At 52.4% G+C, this 21844-nt stretch overlaps 1 protein-coding gene across 8 annotated transcripts in view; it reads right to left on the bottom strand.

Annotated features, from left to right (window-relative positions):
- Nucleotides 1-11788, bottom strand: part of NRG2 (neuregulin 2) — a 170329-nt gene extending 158541 nt beyond the window's left edge. For 3 of the 8 annotated variants that reach the window (XM_068698682.1, XM_068698684.1, XM_068698686.1), the window contains exon 1: nt 11289-11783. In XM_068698682.1, the coding sequence (XP_068554783.1) occupies nt 11289-11724 (436 nt within the window). In that variant the 5' untranslated portion in view covers nt 11725-11783. Of the gene's footprint in view, nt 1-11288 lie in introns of all 8 variants that reach the window. The other 5 variants (XM_068698680.1, XM_068698683.1, XM_068698693.1 and 2 more) reach the window with 4 other exon arrangements.
- Nucleotides 11789-21844: the final 10056 nt, after the last annotated feature.

Raw genomic sequence — 21844 nt, 5'->3', positions numbered from 1 at the left:
AGCCACTGCAGGGAAACCACGGCCCCTCTCCTGGCAGGTAAGTTTGAGAAGGTCAGTTTCCTACTAGAACCATCACATGTGCCTATCTGCCATTCTGAAGCCAGAAACCACTTAATGCATCTCTGATTTAGCAGTCACCAGGCCCTTTTCTGGATGTTTTAACATCCAAATCTGAGGTTTGGCCAATGACCTAATGAGAGCAGCAATTTCAAAGCTCACCATGGAGTTCTCTCCTCTGGAGAGATGGAGAACCATCTGGAACCTTATTCCTGCAATGGCCATAGTTCACAGCTACCAGTCTGATTACAGAGACAGCATGCACTTTCTTGGCAAATTCAGCTGTTTTCTCTACAGGTGTGTCAATCCCATTGCCCAGATTTCCTCTGCTTTCTTGCACCTGTGCTGTCCTGACATGACTGCTCTGGTCTCTGTGCTTTTGCTCTGATGACATGGAGAAGAAGGCACTTCAGCTCACAGTGCCTTCTGGGGAAGGAAAGAGAGGCCAGAGATCACCTGCAACCTGAGGCAGGAGGGCTCTGGATAAGCTGTCTCAGCACAGGCGGTGAGCACCTTTCTCTCACCAGGAAATCTGCAGAAGTCAACCTGCACACACAGCCCTGCCTCCCAGTAACATTTACTGACACGTAGCATCCCAGAGGGCTGCAAAGTGGGCCTTGATGGCAATTTCCAGAGTCATTTCAACACACAAGACAACCTAAATTGCTCAGACCCACACAGCAGCTGCAGATTTGCAGAATTTCACAAGCATCAAACAGACCAGCTGCTCAGGCCCCATTACCCAAGCATCCTCCATCACAACACGCACCACAAAGTTGCTCCAACAGCTTGGGAAATCGTCTCTCCACACCACCATGCAGGATCAAGTGCCCTCGGGGAACAGTGCTCGCTGCCAGCACTCCCAGCTAGTTCTGAGAATGAGAAAAACAGCCTAGATGCCAAGAGCCTGCATGTCACCACGCGATGGACTGACAGAGATCATCTCTTGACACGTCACAGCTCCCCCACACAGACAGAGCGTGCCGCTGCAGATCAGAGACAGGTCTGGGGACCACAGGTTTATGTCTCTGCAGATGTAGCACCTCTGCTATGAGCTGAGCCCGGCTGGGAAAGCTGGATGGCCACCCATGGAGAGCCGACAAGCTGCTGGCTGGCAGCAGGCAGGTCCCTTGCAGACCTGCTCTGGGAACAAGCCAGGGCTCCTCCGCTCCTAGCCACCCACTCAGATCCTCCCAGCTGCGTGAAGTACCACCACAGGATTTGTCCTATTTTGAGCAGGGTCTGCTGTCTCCAAGGAGGAGCGGTCAGCTGCAGACACAGCCCTGCACTCAGGGGGATGAATCCCAGATACTCTGAGATCCATCAGTGGCAGGTGCTGGAGCAAGGACAGACTTTCAGTGCTATTCCTGCTGATTTCCAGTGCTGATATACTGATACATAATCCAGTGCATGACCAGTTTCCGCCTGCTCCTTAGCAGAGCATGCAAAGCAGCATCCTGCCAGGCAGGGAATCACAGCATGGGGATGCTAAGAAGCTTTCCTACTGTCAGTGGCACAGATGGGAAGTGAACCCAAATCTCCATGCACAGCTCCCTTGCCTGCACTCCTCCCCTCCAGAGCATGAAGAGGCACAAACACAACTCCACGCCATGTGTGCAATGGCACAGCCACCCACACACAGGGCTGGGACAAACCCACACAACAGCAGCTGGCTTTCTGTGCTGCAGCCTCCAGGTTGACTGACCATCAGGTAGAAATAAGGCAGATGCTCCACAAAACTCCTTCTCTGGAGCTTGGCCCAGGTGAGGGAGATCAGGCTCCACGAAATAATTACTGTTCATTAAAAGGAGAAACATGCCACTGCCTTACTGCACCGCACAGCCTTCCTGGGGCTGCAATCACAGCACCCATGTTGTGCCCCTCCCCTGGCACCCCACCACTTCTGGCAGTGATGCATCTGGGGAAATCCAGGAACAGTGGCTGCACCCCAACTATCCCATACACACAGACACAACCCCTGGGAGCCTGCATAACGCTTCTTCACATTGGCCTCAGCAGCACCCTGCAGCAAGGCAAAATAAAAAGAACATTCTTTGGGTGACCCTATGCCTGTTGCTTCTCATCACCCTAGTTCTTGTAGGTAGAGAAGAATAAATCCCTGTTTTCTACCCAGATTAAGCTATATCTCCTTGTACATCCAACTCAGCGCCCCAAAACCTCAGGGTCTTCCCCAGCATCTTACCTGCATCTCATCATCCCAAACCCACCAGGCCACCTCACCCCCCTCTAAGTTTCCCCTTGGGCTATGAGCCCACCTGGACTCCAGGGCATGGTCAGGCCTCAGGCTCTTATTACGTTTGCCAAGCCCTGCAGTCACTGTTGTGCCTGAACATCCAAGAAAGGACAGCACAGAGAATCAGCCTGCAGACCCAGCCTCTCCCATTCACCATACCAGGGAAGACCAGCTTAAATCACCAACCTCAGAAGAAAAAGTGCCCAGAGAGCAATCCTGCCTTATAGCAAACCTCCACTCCAGCTGCATCCCCACTTTCTGACACCGAGGCATCTTTCTGGGAGTGCTCAGGATCACAGCAGCACTGGGATGGTGGGACACACGTTTGATGTCTGCCCCATTTGCTTGGGGCCAGCAGTGCTGCTGGAAAAGCAGGGTTGGGTGTGCAGACACTGAAACAGGCACTAGCTCCTCCTGCCATGCACATGGAGTGTGCCAAACCAAGCCAGGAGCCGCAGGAAGGTCCAGAACAGGAATCCCTGCTTTGTTCCAGTGTAGGACATAACCATGCAGCTGCTCAGGAAGATCATGAGCACATCCCCAGTGCCAGGGAACCACGAGAAGACCTCTAGGTCACACCAGCCTCACCAGACAACTGCTCAGAGAGCTCAGGGCCAGGATGAGGAAAACAGATCCTTCTCCTGGCAGACAGTGCAATACTGGAGGAAGGTGCAGGTGCCCAGCATCCTTCCAGTGCTGGTATCGTGGGCTGAAGTAGCTTCCTTGCACAGCAATCAGGGACCAGGGCAGCCCAGCTCTCCCTTCGTGGATACAGAGAGAAGGCTGAGACCCCACAAGCTGGTGATATTCCCAGGGATACTGACTGGTGGGGCTGGGATCCCACCAGCAATCATCAGCTTAGCTCAAGGCAAAAAGCCTAGGGGAGACTCAGCCACTCCTCCACACCAAGGCACACAGAAGGGCAGCCAAAGAAGACTGGTGGAGAGGAGATAGGAAGGATGGAGCACCCAGAGCAGTGAGCCCAGGCAGTGGCTGGAGGCACCTCTCCTATCACTGAGGTTACTGCCATCCCACAGACCCAGGGAAAGACCCAAGCCCCAAGGAAGACATCTCACAGCCCACTCATACCCCTTGTCAAGTCCCCAAGGCAAAGAGACATGTTGCTGATTGTCACACCCAGTGAACTTTACATTGGGTAGAGGCTTACAGCACAGGCCATGCCCAATCCTGACCTTACCTTGGCTTGCCCCAAGCCCACCAAACAGCATCAGCGGATAGCACAGCAGCAGGGAACCCAGGTCTGAGGGGACCAGGCTCCTCTGAGTGCAGCAACCAGGGCTGGTGCTTCACTGCCAGCTTTGAGACAGCCCAGAAAGCACAGCTGATTCCAGTCTCCACCCTCCCACCAGCAGATTCCACCAGCTCATTTCCAGCACCTGAGCCCATCAGAAGGGTTCCCAGAGCCCTCAGCTTCGTCAAGAGGTCAAAGAATGGTCTCCTCCCAGCCAGAAAGGCTAAGACGGGATGAAAAGGGTGGGAGCTGGGGGCTCTCTCATGACCACGACACATCCCCGCCCATTGAGCATCCCCGGAAGGATGCTGAGCCTGGATGTCACAGCAGCCACCCTGCCACCAACCACTCCTGCAAAATCAGGACACAGCAGACAATGCAGCCACCTTCCACAGGGCAGCAGACAATAAGAGATGGGAATACAGCAAAGCCTGGCGCTGTCCTGCTATGGCCAACAGGGCGTGGGGCAGGTGGGGGGACCAGTAAGAATCACTGAAGCCACAGAGCCCAGGCAAGAGATTTTAAAGGACTGTCCTTGCCAGGGACAAGTTGTGAGCTGAAGTACCTTGTCCCCGGGTTACAACAGAGTGGGACCGGACCTGAGCAGTTCTCTAATCCTTATTCTGCCTGCAAGGAGGTCACCCATACCAGGGTAATTACTGATGGTTGCCCACCCAACCTGCTGTCAAAATGCTCTGCTGGCAGCTCTAGCACAGATCCACACCAGGCTACCATTGACGAGGGAAGAGAGAACCTCTTGTTTGCGGTTCCCCCAGCCCTGTCAAGGCTGTTGCCGTCTTCTAGCCTCTTTTTATGCACACAGCTTCTTCTCATCAGCCCACCCAGCTCCATCCTCAAGGTGCCACACCAGCTGGGGCCACTGGTGGCTGAGCCCATACCAACACCATCAGGCCGAGATGACTTTCAACCCCTGATTCATCCTGAGCAGCGTTTCTAGGAGGTCATGCTTTGGTCGTGGGTGGGATTGCAGAGATACCTTAAGGGAGCAATTGCTTGCCTTTACTACCTCAGGGCAGTAAAGGCCAAAAAAACACAGAGCTGGCTAATCCCAACACACAGAGAGGCAAGAAACCCCTGCTCAGCTGATCACCAGTGCCCTGGGTCTCCAAGGTGGCATCTTCTGTCTCTCACCAGCCCACTGAGTATCTTTTCCTGTTTCCTTTTTCTCCCCCTAACATGAACTCTCCCCCTCCCTGTAACATCTTCAGTACTGTCTGCTGTGGCATTCATACAAAACTTCTCCTCAAATCGTCTGAGCACAGAGGCGATCTCCCCCTGCCTGATCACATCCCGTGTTTGCCTGTCTGTAGTTGCACACATTATTTTGATTCAAGTTGCAAATCATCGGCACCCCTCTGGTACCCCATGTTCTGGTGAGCCTCACATTTTGCCTCCTCCGCATTGGTCACCCTCTTATCCAGGACAGAGCTGGCCCACAGGAATTAAGTGAAAGTAGTTTTTACTGACCCTCCTGGCCAAGCTTTGCAGCACACGGCCCAGCATCTGAGACCACAGCAGCCGAGCACTGGAAGCACGGTCATTCAGAAGAAGAGCAGCACAGTGATTCATCTTCCTTTTGATCTTTAGCCCAGCTTTGCCAGCTCCATACGCTGTCCCCAAAATTTCAGGCAATTGGCAGACCTCTCCACATCCTCCCAGACCTGAGAAGAAAGCACCGAGAGGTGCTTGCACCCGTTGCGGGGGGGTGAGTGCTGCATATCCAATTCAGTAAGCAAGCAGATGCCTGGCTACCAAAGTTGCTAGGGAGATGAGCTTATTCTGGAGCCTCCCCTGGCTGCACACAATCTCCGAGCTTCCACTGAGGACCTGAGTCCTCCACCATCTGCACTGGACAGAGCATGGCACAGCACAGAGAATGGCTCCCCAGGGATCCTTCTCCTTTAAACAGTACCACTGAGACATCAAAGTGCTCCAGCAGCTTTGGAGGATGCCTGCTCACATCTTGGCAGCCTGCTCTGGTCAGCAGTGAGAGGCAGAATTACTGACATCTCTCATGGCCCTTTGCTACAGCCAGCCCAGCTCCCCGCCAGCACGACCAGCACCAAGCAAGCTGCTGTATCCAGCACAGGCCCCAGCAGAGTGACAGGAGCTGCGAGCCAGCCACGGTGCACCCTGGTTCAGTGGACACACTTTATCCCTTCCTGTCACTTTATCGTTTAGGTTTCCCCACAGAGAGAATTCCTCAGGCAGTCAGAGTAACCCTCAGGCTCACAGCCTTGCAAGCCCTTTGGAAACCTGCTGCCCACCACTGAACAACTTCACACCTCTCCCCTGTGCCCTTCTCACCGCACCTGCACTCTTGCCTGTCAAAGGCAGGCACAGATCCCTGGGGAATCCTGCACACTTGTTCCAGGACAGCAGAGCTCTCCTCTACACTCAGCAGTGCCACACAATGACTCAGGATGGGAGACAGAGACACTCAGGCACTCCAGCACCAGCATTCAGTGTCCCAAACCCAGCAGAGCAGCAGCCGTTCTCCACAGGACCCAGGCCATGCTGCTCAGGGAACTGGCGGCCCTGCCTGATCCGGCTGGGAGAGGCTCCCTCACTCCAAAATTTAGGGTGTGCTGCCTTTGCTGCAAAGCCCATACACCTTGAGGGACTTTACAGCAGATTTTGAGGCGTGCCAGATGCTTTAAGGCCCCAGATCCTGGTGATCATGGTGCATTTTGCTTTTTCCAGCCCAAACCCAAGTGGGGAGCTCAGCAGTAGAACATGGCTCCCTTTCTGCCTAGTGATGGAGTTTATTGCCTCTGTGCTCCCAAGCATGCACCAGTTTCTGATCCAGATCCAAACCCAAGACAAGGTGTTGCCTGTGATTTAGAAAGGCCGTTATGCTTCAGGGCCCATATCTAAGGGTTATTAGCTAGCAGGGCACAAAGACAGCCACTGGGCAGCCGCTGGTGTCCAGGGGCTGTGTACGGGGAGACCCTCAATACAGAAACCAGAACTCCTGGGATCGTTCAAGAGCCTTCTTAGTCTCCTGTTACTTACAGAGATCCTTGGGGAGATACTTCATTTAAAGTGTTTCTGAAATGGGGACTGAGAACCTAGCCAGGTTTTGCTGTACGCACAGCATGTGTCCAGGTGGGTGTATCCTCAGGTCTTCCAGGTACAGCTGGACCTGCAGCACCAGCTGAGCAAAGCTTCAGTTGCCCGTTTCCCTCATGGCTGACTCAGCTGGAAGACAAGGAGGTGAACTGGCCATGGGGACACAGCCATCCCACGCCCATGCCCAGGCAGAACCCCTTGTGCCACCAAACCAGGAGCAGAAAGCAAGCAGAAGGGTGCCACCCTTGGAAGGGGTAAAAGCTTTCTGCAGCTCAGTGACCACTCCCCGTCTGCAGAAGTTCAAAGAAAGAAGGAAACAAGTTTTCACTCCTCTGTGAGCCTAAGAAAGTGTGATTTTTCTGAAGGTGGTGAGAAAAAAAATAAAATCAGACAACTCTAATGAGCAAGGTGGCACATGAGAAAATCCAACTTTTTCGCTCCCTGCTCCACAGCTGTCCTGGGATAAAGGGAGAGCCCTGGCTGGAGCCTGCATCCTTCCCCTCCACCCGTGGAGCAAGTGAGATGATTTGCAGGATAGAAGAGAGGGATGTTTTTGCATGAGCTTCTTGTCCAAAGTTGCCGGTGCTATTTCAGGCAGCAACACCTACACTACAATCCAGAGGGCTGTATTTTCCCGCGGGCCCTTCAAAATCAGTCCTCCCTACTCTCCTCAAAGGCCAGCTAAAACCACCCTGGCTCTGAGAATCCACAGATAAAGCTGCCAGCAATGTGTGGTCCCCAAACCCAACGACACAGCCACAGCATGTTTCTGATTCCCATTGAGTTCGAGGTACCTTCTGACCAGGAAAATAAAAGGGAGGGTGAGGAGGGAGGGCGTTGATCAGGAACCTCATCTTATACAAAGTACCTGCTGCAACAACAGGTCCTGTGCCTGCAAATCCTCCCAGGGATCTGCCACCACCAGATTACCCGTTCAGACTAAGCTAACTAATCCTACAGGCTAGTCGTGTACTTTGTCCTGGAAATCTGCAGCATTTTCAGTGAAGTGCTCCAGGAGATGTACAAGATCTAATTAAATCTACTTTGCAATTTCCTGCATATGGAGGCAGAAAGATGTTTGTTCCTCTGTAGAAGCAGAAATCGGTGCCCAAAGAGGTTAAATCCCAACCATTCATTCAAGAGCCCCCAGTATACAAAATACCTACTGGTACATCTATTGCACAAGGAACATCAGTTCATGTAGAGTGGAAAGCAAATTATGATACAAGAGAGCCTTGAGGATGAGGAGTATCCAGACCACATCCCCCTTTCTGGACTCAAATCAGAAGTGGTCCAAGCAGGGATGTCATGCCACACAGACACACCACTTGTGAAAGCCAGTGCTGGGTTTTGCACCTATTCCTTCCTCCTGATCTGTGCATTTAGGCACAGAGGAAATAAGAGACCATCCAAAATTAAGGAGCTAAAGGATGTAAAGAAAAGAGACAGGAGGAGAAGCAGTAACAGGAAGCATTATATAACAGCATGAAAAAACAATACCGCCGGTGCAGGAGAGGTTTTAAGATGGCCAAGTGAGTGGTGAGACCCATACAATCCTGGGACCACGGACCAGCAGTACTTTGCAGGTTGTTCCCTGTGTGCCAGGGGAACACAAACACTCGCTCACTTCACCCATGGCTGTGCAGCAGAGATGCAAAGGCTGCAAAGCTCTGGATTTTGCAAGCAGGAAAGTTCCAGCCTCCCGAGTCTGCCCAGCAGTGAGACTGTCCAAAAGGAGAATCCCCATTTCTGGACCTCAGCATGGGGAAGACAGACACGAAGCAGTCCAGCTGAGGCCCACAACAGATTCCCAAAGTTCACAGGCTTCCTGAAGCTCTGCACATACCAGCTGCACAGACTGATTTTCCCGTTTTGCCTCCCACGCCCCATGCTGTCCTTCCCTCTCCTTCAGCCTTCCCAACGCTGCCCAGCAAGGGTCTGGACCCCTGAAGAGCCTCACCATCTACCTTCTCTTCTCCAAGCAAGCTGTGCAGGCAACAGCAGAGATTGGAGAGAGACAGAGGTGCTCCAATCGCAGGCCTGGTCCTGCAACGCATCCTGGACCTCAGCAAGCAGTGAGAGCAGAGGACACAGCATCTTAGCCTGTGGGAAGGGTATGAATCACTAGAAAACACCCAGGCACAGAGCCAGAGCAGGGAGAAGACGGTCCTGCAAGGCCTCCATCTTTGGAAGTGGAGGGATAGTGATCAGAGCCGTGAGGTCCCTCTCCACTCATTCAGCAGTGGCCCCAGCACCTCTCCCCCTTGCTCTATAAAATCATATGCAGCCTGGCTGTCCCTCAGAGATCACTTTTTGTCCGGACACTTCACCTTCTGTTAATTTTAGAGTTGTCCACTGCCCCCATCTGCAGCGAGAATGAGAAATAGACGGGTGTCTCTTCAGATTTCCTCTCCCAGCTGAAACCAAGGAGCAAGAAAACAGACCATGGCCTGGTTTCCCAGTCCATGCACCTTTCCAGCAGCTCAGATGCTACAAATCAGAAGATCCTGCCAGGAATGTCACCTTCAGAACCAACCTCCTGGTGCCCCAGCCGAAACAAGAGCATGCATTGCTTGGGGAACTACAAGTGCAGCATGCTGAGGCTCCCATTTAAACTTCATCACTTGACAAAACCACAGTTATGACAGTTCCCAACCACCAGCTTTTTTTCCTTTTGCATCTGCTGTACAGCTCTGCTGAGATGATGTTCTCGACAACCTGCAGAGTCCCTTAGCCAGGGAGCCTATTCAGACTATCAAAAACACAAAAACAAAAGCATCGGCTCCAAGAAGGTATCACAGCAGAATGACATCCTTTAACTTGTTGTTACATCAGCCTACATGATAACAATTTGGGCCTGATCCAGAAAGCAACGGAGCAGCCTCCATTCCTCTTAAAGCCATACCCTGCTGCTCACAGATACACAAGTTTGCAATCCTTCCTGCTTTAAAAAAAAAAAAAAGCCATGTACCTTTTGTCGTGCTTTCACCTGACTGTGAGACCGCAAACCTGAGAAGTTCCCCGTTTATCTTTCTTTTAACTTCACAATAGCTATTTCACTAAATCCTCTATGTCCATGATGGCCCACATACAGATGTACATGAAATTAGTGCCTTCCAAATTAGTTTTCTCATATGCCGTCCTAGCCCATTTTCCTCAACAACATATTATGATGTGCAAGGTTCCACCTTTCTCCCAGGAAATGCAATCTTCTAAATTTATCTTTTGGGTAGCTAAAAATAGAGACAGGTCTGGCCTTCAAAATCTGGGGTCAGCAGCCCAGAATGGCAAAGTATTTGCTCCAGAAACACCTATCTGATAACACAACAACAAAGCCCACATACGTTCATTACGGAGCCAAGAATTACCGGTGTAGCACCTTGCCTCTAATGAGGCAAACAGCCAATTAACCCCATGGGCAAGTGCAGCGTTCTGTCATTGAGTGGAGAACCAGAATTCCCTGGAGACAGGCCCTGTATATCCTTGCAAGCCACCAAACACGAGAGACTCCAATTTGTTTCTAACGACACAGGGCAGCTCTTGGAGCTCCATTTCACGCTGGCCCCGTTGGGGCTTTATGACACAGGATCTGAGCGCTAAAGCTGGACTAAGGGCCAGCCTTGCATTTTTGTAAGCTCAGATCCTAACCCTGGGAAAATGCAGTCATTGTCTCCTCCTGGTCCCCCGCCCCCAGCCCATCGCAGGTATTCACCCTGCCGGAGGACAGCAGAGAAAATCGGGCACAACACGAGTAACGCTGTGGCAGGCACTCCCCTGTCGAAGTAATTTCATAACCACATTTAGAAAGGCAACGAAGGAGCAGTACACAGCACATACCAAGCAGGTACATCAAAGGCAGAAATCTAAACGCACCAAACAAAGAAAAAAAAAATAAAATACAATACAACCAAGTTCAGAAAATGAGAACGTTATTTCGAAGGAGGCAAAACTTCCCGGCGCTCACAGCACACCTGGGGAGCCAGCATCTGCTCCAGGCCCCTCGCCCAGCCCGGGGAAAGGCCCGGCTCTGCATTAGTAAACACGTCTGGGGAGAGGAATGCACCAGGCAGCACCAGTGCGCACAGAGTTAACGGAGCCACCACCGCATGCCGGTAACGGCGCTCCCAGCCGGGGGCTGGCCGCGATTACCGAGGAAAACCGGGGAAAGCAGCACCCGACGGGGTGGTCGGGGAGGGGGGGAGGAAGGCTTGGGTGCACCGAAACCGCCGGTAAGGGCCGAGAGGAGCCGGGCCACGGGCCCATCCTCCGCGCCCCGCACCGGGGCTCGGGGCTGCGCTGCTGGCGCGGCGCCCGGGGACCGGGGCAGCGGGGGCAAGACCGGGACCTCGAGCCGGGGGGGGGGTGGGAGCGGGGTCGCCGTAACCCGCACCAAGACCCCGGGGCCGTGCCCGGGGGGAGCGCTGCCGGGCCCGCTGCCAGGCACAGCCCCGGTACCGGCCGGTGCGGGGGGGTGGGGGGCGATGGCGGAGCGGCCCCCAGCCCGGGCGGGGCACGGTGCCGCCGGTGGTACCCGCAAGGCACCCGCTGCCCCGGCGCCGCCCCGCTGCCGTCCCCCGGCCGCCCGGGCCCGGCGCCCCCCGCCGCCCCCGCCGCCCCCGCCGGGGCCCGTACCGCAGTCCGCGCAGAGGATCCGCGCCACGTCCCGCTTGAGGTTCTTGCCGCTGGTGTCGAGCGGGGCGAAGGCGGTGCGGAAGACGAGCGGCTCCTCCGTGGGCTCGAGGAAGAAGATGTAGCGGTGGTTGCGCTTCACTTTGAAGCAGGGCGCCTTGGAGCCCACGCTGATGAGCTGCTCCCGCTGCAGCCCGCCGCTGTTGAGGGGCCACAGGTCGAGCACCTTGACCAGCACCCCCCCGGCGGGGCCAGCGCCTCCGCGGCTGTCATTGCCGCCGCCGGCGGGGGGGGGGGCGGCGACGGACTGCACCTTGCCCTCCAGCACCACGGCCGCCGTGTACGCCTGGTCCTGCACCGATTTGAGGCTGGGCGAGTAGCAGGCGAGCGAGACGCCGAAGAGCAGCATGGAGAAGCCGGGCGCCGGGTCGCGCCTCATGCCGCCGGCTGCCGCTCGCTCCCCGCCGGCCCTGCGGCGGCGGCGGCCGGGCTGCGGGGCTGCGGCGCGGCGGGCGGGCGGGCGCGGCGGGGCGGAGCGGCGCGGACCCGGACCCTCCTCCCGGCGCGGCGCCCCTAGGCGTGGAGCCGAGCCGCAGCCTCGCTGCCGCGGTCCCCGCCGTGCTCCCGGACGACGCCGCCGGCCGGGCCCCGCAGCGAGGCGAAGCCCTCCCGGCAAGGACGGGGCGGGCGCGCCCCGTGCCGCGCTATTGGGGAGGTGGTGGTGGTGGTGGTGGTTGGGGGGGGGGACACACACGGCAGTCGGCCCCGCTGCGAGAGAGGGAGGTGGGGACCCTCCCGGGATGCTGCAGAGGTAACCCCTCCACCCCCCCACCCCCCCCCCGCCTCCCCCGATCCCCCGGGATGCTCTGGAGCACGGAGCCCCCCGCCCCCCGCGACACGGCTTGCACCGGGCCTCCTCCCCAAGGATGCTCTGGCGGCTGGATCCCCCGCCGCAGCCGCCCTCCTCACCGCAGAAAGCCCCTGCGCCCCCCTCCCGATTGCTCTCGCAGCCGGAACTCCCACCCCCCGGCATGCTCCCTCTGCCGGTCCTTCCCCCCCCCGCTCTCCCCCTCCCCACTCCCACCGCGGATGCTCCCGCAGTCTGCGCCCCCCGCGCCCCGGGATGCTCCCCCGGCCACTCCCCGCCGCCCCTCTGCTCCTGCCTTGCTCCCCGCTCCCCCCCAGCCTCGGCATTTCCCCGCTCATCGGAGACCCCCGCATCTCGGGGGGGGGAGGGGGGACGCGGGGCGGCCGGGCCCCGCGGTGGTTCCCTGCCCTCGGGGGGGGGGAGCTGACGGGGAGTCCCCTGGGGATGTCCTCTGCAGCCTCCCTCCCCGGCACCCAGCTGCGCTCTGTTCCTGCAGGGCTTGGAGGTCCCCGGGAAGAAGGCAAACCGCGTTCCCTCCATCTCAGACACGGAGCAAGCCCCTCCCTAAGCCCCCAGGCGTTCGCAGCCCCCAGCCCAGAGTCACCAAAGAGGTGCTCATCTGGGGGTCGCTGCAGGTGGCATGGGCTTCCGTGACGGGCAAGGCCCGGGAGCAGGGGTTTCTCTGTGCCTGATGCTTTTGGAGGTGGGAGATTTTTGCCTGAGATCCCTGCACACCAGAATAAAAAGCATTAAAATACTGGCAAATGGAGGAAGGTAATAGCAAAGGAGACAAAGCCTCCTTTCATGTCCTGATCCCTGCTGTCTCTTTTTAATAAACAAGTGCTCTTCCCCTGCAGTGGTTTCCAGGAGGAGTCGGTTTAATCTCCTAAAAATGGCTTATTTGGGTTTATTTTCAAAGCTGATCCTAAAGTATCTATACTCCTGAAGCCTTGCTGCTCATCTAGTGTAATGTGGAAGGGATCTGAGATAATTAATTAGCAGCAGAGGACTTCATATTTGTTGTCACGGTAGATTCTGCATTGAATGAGAGCCACTATGGTTCCGTTACGATGGAGGTGACTCGGAGGCAGGAAGGCTGAGCTCAGCCTAGGCGAAGGGCTGGGGCACACAATTCATAGCAGGGACACACAGCCATGCCTGTGCTGCAATGATGACCCAGGGGCAAGGCACAGCCCCTGCCCCAGTGGCTTTACAACCTCAAGGAAACACCCGGCACACCCTAAAAGACGGTGAGATGGGTCTTTGAGCACAGCAGTGAGAGAAGTGGAGCACAGATGGCAGGATGAGGGTTTACCCTCAATTTAATATAATGCAGCCAGAATAATTGGAAAAATATGAAAGGGAGCAGAGCTGCTGCACCCAGGTAGAGCCACAGAGCACTGCCTTTTCTTGCGTTGCCCAGGGCTGGAGCCAGCGTGGTCTCACCATGATGGCACAGCCCCAGCACACACAGCTAGCTCTCCAGCCATGAAGTGACTGTGGCTCTGCACAGCCAGTGGGGGCACCTGCATTTCCTCCTCACCTGGGAGGCAAACAGCCATCTGAATATCTCTGCCATTGCAGAACCATGGTGCACTAGCAGCAGCACTGTGTATTAACACAACGGGTTGAGGAGCATTTCGTGTGTGCATTTTTTTTTTTTTGCTAACTGTGGCTTTCTGTTTTCATATGTTTCTTCTGAAAGCATTCTGTTTTGCCACATTTGGGTAACCATGGGTTGGTTTAAGGTTCAGGGGGATGTTGCATGAAGCTGCAGAGGCCTCAGGTTTGGTGGTACCAGGCTGGGCTTTGTCCCTATATTTTTGGTGAACAACAAACCCAGTGGCAAAGCCCTGCTGGGACTGTAAACCTCCAAGGTCAGGCATTACTTAGCACACAAACGGGGATTCCTGGTTTCTGTCCCATGTGCCCAGGCAGTGAATTTGACAATAAATTGTCAAATTATATCTATGTTGAATATATGACAATAACAGATCCCTGTCTGTATCCTCCCTGCTCATAGAGATGGGGTAAATGTGGACAGCTCTATAGAGCAGGGGGCTGCCCACCCACCTGCTCTGCACCATCCACCCTCCCCCCGAGCAGTGGTCAACTGGTGGCAGCACAAAAGCCAAGGTCTTCACCATGGTCTTCACACTCCTCTGTTTCAGGCAACACTGAAGGCTCTCCAATGCTCCCTGTGTGTCCCACATGCAGCTATAGAGAGCAAACCTTCCAGTCCTGCTAGCACCTGACAACCAAGAAGTTGTTCTTCTAAAATCAGTTGAGGTGAATTGCTGTTGCTTTCAGGAGGCACATGAAAAAGTATACGGAAGAATAGATTAACCTTTTAAGAGAGCAATAGAGATACTTCACAGTTGGAAGAGGGGATGCAATAGACAGCCTCAGTATTAGAGATGTGCTGCAAGTGCCCAGCATGTGCCCCACCACAGGAGGAATCTGCATGCAAAGGTCTGTGAAGCCAGATAACACGAAGACACAGTGCTGGGGAAATGCAGACTTGCGACACAGCCAGCAAGTGGCTATGCACAATAGAGGAATACAGGTGGAGAGAGAGGGGGTAAGAAGTGTTTCCCATAGCAGAGAGGGCAGGATTTTGGCTTCAGCAAACTGCTTGAAGGAGTGGGGAAGTCACCTGGCTTCTCTCTTCTTTTGACACAAATCTCTGTGGAAATACACCATTCCCTAACGTTTTGTTGAGACAGCAACACAGACTCTGCCTAGGGGCAAAGGCAATACCTGGTGCCATAATTTGATCCAGAGCTCTCCTTCTCTACCCTGCACTTAACCAGAAAATATGGTTTAATAGCCAGGCATTTGTGTTTGTAACCCATCTCCTTCCTGTTTGCAGGCTGAAATCCCAATAGGACCCCAGTGGTTCTACAGCTGAGAGAAATTTGGCACAAGATACCTGTGAACCCTCTGGGACAATTTTGAAAAGTGAGGTTTTTCTGCCTCTGGAACATTTTGGGGCCCAAGACACATGACCTTACCAAAGGGCACTGTGCATGAGTCCTTTTCATAGTATTTTTCCTGCTGTTCAACCTGGCTGTTGTGGAGACAATTAGCCTTCATCTCCAGAGACCCTTGCAATTCTGTTATCATTTAAGATTAAATTATTTGGGGTTAAATTCCTTCCCCCTTCCCTGCTGCTTCAGGAAAATCATTCTCTTCTATACACCAATAGATCCCTGAGCATTTTGACATATGAAATGAAGAAGGCAAGGCCCTAGGTGTAGTCACCAAACCAATCTGAACTCTGATTTTGACAGAATGAAGCCTAAATTATACATATATATATATATACACATGTGTATATATATATATATATATTTAATCTCTCTCTTCAATTGCCTTGCAAATACTGGACCCTCATTCACAAGATAATGGGATGGCTACAGTTGGCAGAGACCTCAGGAGGTCTGTGGCCCAAGCATTTGCTCTAGCATGGACAGCTGGGGCAGGCTGCTCAGGATCATGTCTAGCTCAGACTTCTCTGTCTCCAAAGATGTAAATCTCACAACCTCCCTGATGGACCTGCTCCAGTTTTGGCAATCTTCAGGGTGAAAAAACTTCTTACATTTAATGGAAATTTCCTGCATTCCAGTTTTTACTTCTCACCCCTCCTTGGTCCAAGAGGAGCCTGGCTCTGTCTTTCTGTCCCACCGGCTGCAGCCACCACCCTCATCTCCCATTTTCCTCCTCTTTTCCAGGCTGAGCAAACCTGGCCCTCTGAGACCCTTCTCCTGCCTCTTGGTCTTCACCCCGTGACCTCCACTGCACTTGTACCTGTCTGACAGCACCTTTCTAGTGCTGGAAAGCCCCAGGCTTGAGACAGTGTCCAGCAGGGATTTAAAAACGCCACACAGAGAGGAAGGGTCCCTTCCCTCACCCCACTTGTAGCACCCTGACCATACAGTGGTTTTTGTGGAGCCAAGGGCCCTGTTAGAGATTGGTTTGAAGACCTGCAAGGCACCAAAAGACTCCTTCAGTTTGCTGGTGTCAGATGGCTGATCCTCATCTGCAAATCACCCATCAGCTCATTGTGGGTGCCCAAAGGGATGGCTGGCAGGAAAAGGTCCTAATTCTCCACGCAGGGCTGGGCTGCCTTTCTCCCAGAGGAATGCAATGGATGCACAAGGGGACAGCCCAGAGTGTGCAGGGACAAGGCCGGCCATCATGCACTGAGGACAGCAAAGGCAGGCAGGCGGTGGTGTGATTCAGCTGGTAGAAAGCTGCACAGCTAGAGAGTGATGGCTTCCTTCCAGCGCGCCATGGGCTGGTGAGACAGACTGAGTCACATCATCTTCTAGTATCTTCTTTCAAGGCCTTATGCTGCCTGATGCCGTAGGCAGTACTCTGTCTTTCCCTGCCTCTGGGCTGTAGCATGTATGTGGCATCCTGACCACAATCATAGAATCATGGCATGGCTCGGGTTGGAAGGGACCTCAAAGATCATCTAGTTCCAACTCCCCCAGCCACAGGCAGGGATGCCACCCACTAGATCGGGTTGCTCAAGGTTCCTCATCCAACCCCGTCTTGAACACTTCCAGGGATGGGGCATCCACAACCTCTCTGGGCAACCTGTTCCAGTGCCTCACCACGCTCTGAGTGAAAAATTGCCTCCTAACCTCTAGCCTAAATCTCCTGTCTTGTAGTTTAAAACCATTTTCCCTTGTCAATATATGATTGAGCAAAGAGTTTTTCTCCATCTTTTTTATAAGCCCCCTTTAAGTACTGAAAGGTTGCAATGAGGTCTCCCTGGAGCCTTCTCTTCTGTAGGGGCAGACAGAGCTGCACAGCTGGGAGCACCTCCTCCTGCTCCTTCTTCTCTGAACTTGGTGCTCATGGGGCTGTTTCTCACTTTTTCCTCACTACACACTGCTGTGCACACTTTGTTTCTTCTTGACTTTGTTCTCAGAGAAGCACCACCAGCATTGCTGTCAGGCTCAGCTCAGTCCTGCAGTGGGTTCTCTGCAGAGCCAGCTGGACCCATCTGGAACGCCTTGCAGCCATCTGCAGCCCCTGCTTCAAACTCCTTTCCACCTTCACCCAATAGACTATTGTTTACCCAACACAGAAATCTTAGCTTTTTTTTTAAAGCTTTCTAGAAAGAGCTCAGAAGAGCTAAAGTGCTGAAGCTCAAGGGTTGTGCCTTGATCAGGGACTTGCATTGGTTTTACCTGCATGGGAAGGGGAGAGAGGGGAGATGAGAAAAATATTTGGGGTCCAAAGCATGTTTACCAGATAGTACTTTTTAAATCTCACCCTTTGCTGTTCAATGCATGTTCTGCTTCTCCCATGTCTGATCCTCAGGGTAGGGACTCCCATCTGCCTCAGCAGCTATCACATCGTTTTGGCCTCTTCTGCTATTCATTTTGACTCAGAAACATTTATTTTTTTTCAGCTTTATCACCATGATTGTTAGCTGACACCATCCCTGCTTAGTCTCAAGGCCGACATTTTTTTTCAGATTTTCACCTCGTTTAAGGATGGTCAAAATGGTGGCAAATTTAAAATACTTCCCAGTTTCCTCTCTCTTCTGCAAAATCCACTGTCCCTTTTAGTAAAGAGGTTCTGTGTTTATTATCAACCAAGAGTCAGATCTTTCTGCACCAAACCACCTCAATGCAACTGCTCTTGAATGTTTGTGTCTCTAACCCACTCAAACTCCTTCCCGACTGGGTTTGTATTTATTCATCTTTCATATTTTCCCCTTGTCAGCCAGTAAAGTCAGTTCATTCTGCATTCAGGCACAAGCTGGCATTCCTTGTGAAGACCCACTGTTTCAGAAAACAACTGTTTCATTCCCCATCTGCTTTAATTGCAGCAAAGGCCATCTGTCCCCTACCTTCCTGCTGAAAAAAAAAAAAAAAAAAAAAAGAGAGAGAAAAAAAAAATATAATAAAAAATCACATTTGCCACCCTAGAAGAGAGAGGGAGCATCTGAGCTCAGCCCAGGTTCCACCCTCTATGGAAGACCCCAAGGGGACAGCAGCATCCTCAAAGGCCTCTACCCCTCAAACACCTGCTGAAGGGGGCAGGTTTTTGTTCACTTTTTAAAATTTTGCCCCTGTGGTTTTCCACAGACATGCGTGCCCCTCTTAGTGTGGTAAATCCCAACTCTCCCCATCAGTTCTTCAAGCAGGGTTCCATGGTTATAGAAACCAAAACCCTGTTGACAACACCAGCAGCACAGACAGTTGTTAACTTGGAATATCCATCTTTTCATCCTCCCATCCTTCCCCCTCACTGGAAGTACTGAGGAAAAAATAACACGGGCTCCCAGGCCCATCATGCCCAGAACTCCAAAGTCCTGTTTGATGGTTTCTAATTTAACATTGGTGTCATTAGCACCCACATGGAAAAGCAGCAGAGGGTAATAGTCTGACTCATGGATAAGCTTTGGCAGTCTTTCCACGACATCTCTTACCCAAAAACATGGCAGGCAACAAACCTCTCTAGAAAGAGATCAGGACAGCAGAGAGGTGCTTCCATACCCTGCAGCAGGGAGTCACCCACAACAATCACCCACAGCTTCTTCTAGGCGTTACTGCTGGGCATAGGGTCTGTTGGTCCAGTTGTCTCCAGCTCTTCCTCAGCCTGGAGGGTACTGACCCTGTTCCTCAATGGCAAGGCTCCAGAGGAGTTTCTCCTTCCATGAGAAGTGACCAGATTCCCATACTCTTTTACAGTGTTATGTTGACTGCTTCATGCAGCACAGAGCCCTCTGACAACTCCACTGCTGTATGGGGTTGGGAGTCCCAGAGCTGTTTGTTCTCCATGTACACACTGTCTATCTCTTGCTCATCTTCCTCGATGCTTCACCAAGTGTCTCACCAGGGGAGACCACACAGATGTGGGTGAAACAAGAAGGGCAGATGATAAATGATGAACTCAGAAATTCTGTGGAAAAAGCAAAGCCCAAGACCCAATCTGAAATGCCAGTCTGGAGACTGACAAAGCAGGATCACATCAGGCATTTCTCTCAGGTAGGCAAGGATTGGGATAGAGGTAGGCCTCCAAAATCTCCTATTCCACTGGCTTGTCCAGTGAGCAGCATGTCTGCCCAAAAGAAGCCAAGATTCACTTCAGTTCTCCACCAGCAGAGCTGTTCTGGGGGGTTTCCTTGGCTTACCCCTGTCTCACTGTGTTCCTGCATCTCCTGCCTGTTAATGTCGCCTCCCTGGCCACTGCCAGTAGGGGACTGCAGAACTGAGTGATGCAGCTGTAGGCACCACTGCTGCCTCTCCCAGAGAGCAAAACAGTTTGGAGGCCTAATCCAGCTCTCTCCTCTGCAGAGAGCCCTCCCCTAGCTGTGTGAGCATTGTCCTGCTGTCTTTCTGCAAGACGCTCAAGAGTCCAAAGAAAACAAGTTGGGTACATTCACTGTCTGGAGACAAAACGGTACTTTCACTAGAGGGATAAAACCCATCATGGAAAGCCTTTTCTCTCTTGGCAATGAAAGCAACAAAGACTCAACAAAAGTCAAGAGCTAAGTGGTTTCTTGCACATGGGAGAAAATCTACTAGGGTTCTCTCTAGCCCCCTTTATATTGTATTAACCTAGGAGCAAGGAAGAAAAAAGTCAGTCATCTTTTGAGGAAATGAGTGCCTCTTTTATTTGCTGCCCTCCCCAGGAAACTCATTCTCTCCTTGTCCACCCACACAAGCGGGAATGATGAATGGAAGCAAAATATAAACAGATTAGCCTTTCTTTTTCTTCCTAGCCTTCCCAATCAGATGTTTTGGTCCATGCCTTGGTACCCAAATTTTGCATGTCAAGATTTCTGACCACTTGCCTGTGTGGCTCATAGTGCCTTTCAAATGTTCTGTTTGTTAGACATGTACATAGGTATCCATGACATTTATAAGCAGCTCCAGCTTCAGAAGGTCTCACACCACTCAGTGTGGAGGAGGCGGGGGGGAGCCTACTGCTGAAGAGCCACTGCCACATCAAATCTCTCTGCGCTAGGGTGCATTATTTGGCTCCCTGCTTCTGCAGCCCCCAGTCTCCAGGCCATCAGCCATCCGGCTCTGTGAAAGAGACCATTCCGTCTCAGAGACTCTCCTCAGGACTGGATTTCTCTACCAGCTGCCAGTGCATCAGATATGTCTGTGTACCCCTTCTTTCCCAAAGCCTCTGGCAGACCAAACTGTGTCATGGCTCCCTTGGCCTGGAAGTCCTAATCGGTAAGAGAAGGTTGAACCACTGCCTCTCACTGGGTCAGGAGTCATTTAGAAAATTCTGCTTTTGGAGGTGTCATTTCAAACATGGAAATTTTTGCTGCGAAAACAGATGGAGCAACCTGGAGGGCTGCGTGACAGCAGGGAACCCTTCCTGTGAAGCAGCACTGTGTACTGACAAGAAACTTCATCTGTAGCCCCACCAGTTCTCCTACCTCCACCCCAACTTTTCATTAAAAAATAACAACATCAGGTAAAGGTGAGTATATGTGGGTTTTGCTCAACCTGAAACCATTTTCTGACCAACAGTGGTGAAAAATCACACTAAGCTCCTGCCAGAGACAGAAGAATGCACACAAAGGGCCAAGTGTTGCTGACGCAGGAGAAGCCATTGCAGACAGACCACAGTGCCCAGCATGGGCAGTAACTTCCCTTCATATTGCACTTTAACCTCGTAGTAACTCCGAATTTTTCATGGCAACTGCATGTCACAACAGAGCAGGAATTCTTTGCTACTACAGCAACAGCCAGGCACAAGGTAGGCTTCTAATGAGTTCAAGGTGGCAACTAACAACCCAGGCAGTGCAGAGGTTTCACGTTATCAAATTCCATACTCAGCACCAACACTTCTCCTTTCAGCCCACCCTGGTGTTTGGCATGGGTGACACATTGCAGAGACTGGGTACTGGCTGGGGGGGGGCAACAAAAGAGGATGATGGCAATGGGGTGATGCCAGCAAGTCTGAAATCGAGGTGTGTGCACAACCACTGAAAGGCTGATGAAAGCATTTACATTAAAGCAACAACTTTCTGCACTGCAAAACACATGTGTCATGGAGGTGAACTCTTACTGAGCACTGAGGGCTGTCTGCAGAGTCAGGAAAATGTTCCTCCTCCCCACTTTTGCCTGTTTGATGTATTTTGTTATAAAAATATGCTGAGTGGGTATGTACCTTATTACATGTATAGAAAATAGAGAGAAGGACATGAGGCACCATGAGAACATAGAGACACAGAAGGCTTCTTGTCTGACTTGGACTTTGATTTCCTTTTAGGTTTAAATGTTGTCTGCCACTGTTTCGGGAAGAGACTTTCTCTGAATGACTTCTGAGATTCAGACCATTTCTGCTGTAACAAGTTAATGTTTACAGACACACCATGGCTGGAGAACACCCTCGATATTGCAGAAGCAGTGACTTGTTTAATGGATTCAAATAAATTGAAAAGCAAAGCCCAGAAGCTGAAGTGGCAGCATCTAAGCCCTGTACTGAGAGGTGCAGAGACCTTACGGTGAGATTAAATATAGGTCTCACAAACCAGAATAACAGTGCTTTTACTGAGAAGATAATCAAGCCCTGGAGGAAATTACATGATATAAAGCTTAGATTTAAAATAAATGTGAAATGAGTTGGTGGATTCGGGACCAGTTCCTTATGGAAAAGTTTTCACATCAGAAAAATCATTTGATGAAACTGGCTTTTTAAT

Source organism: Anas acuta, chromosome 14, assembly GCF_963932015.1.
Source record: "Anas acuta chromosome 14, bAnaAcu1.1, whole genome shotgun sequence".
Classification (NCBI taxonomy): Eukaryota; Metazoa; Chordata; class Aves; order Anseriformes; family Anatidae; genus Anas; species Anas acuta.
This window is presented reverse-complemented; position numbering and strand designations above follow the sequence as displayed.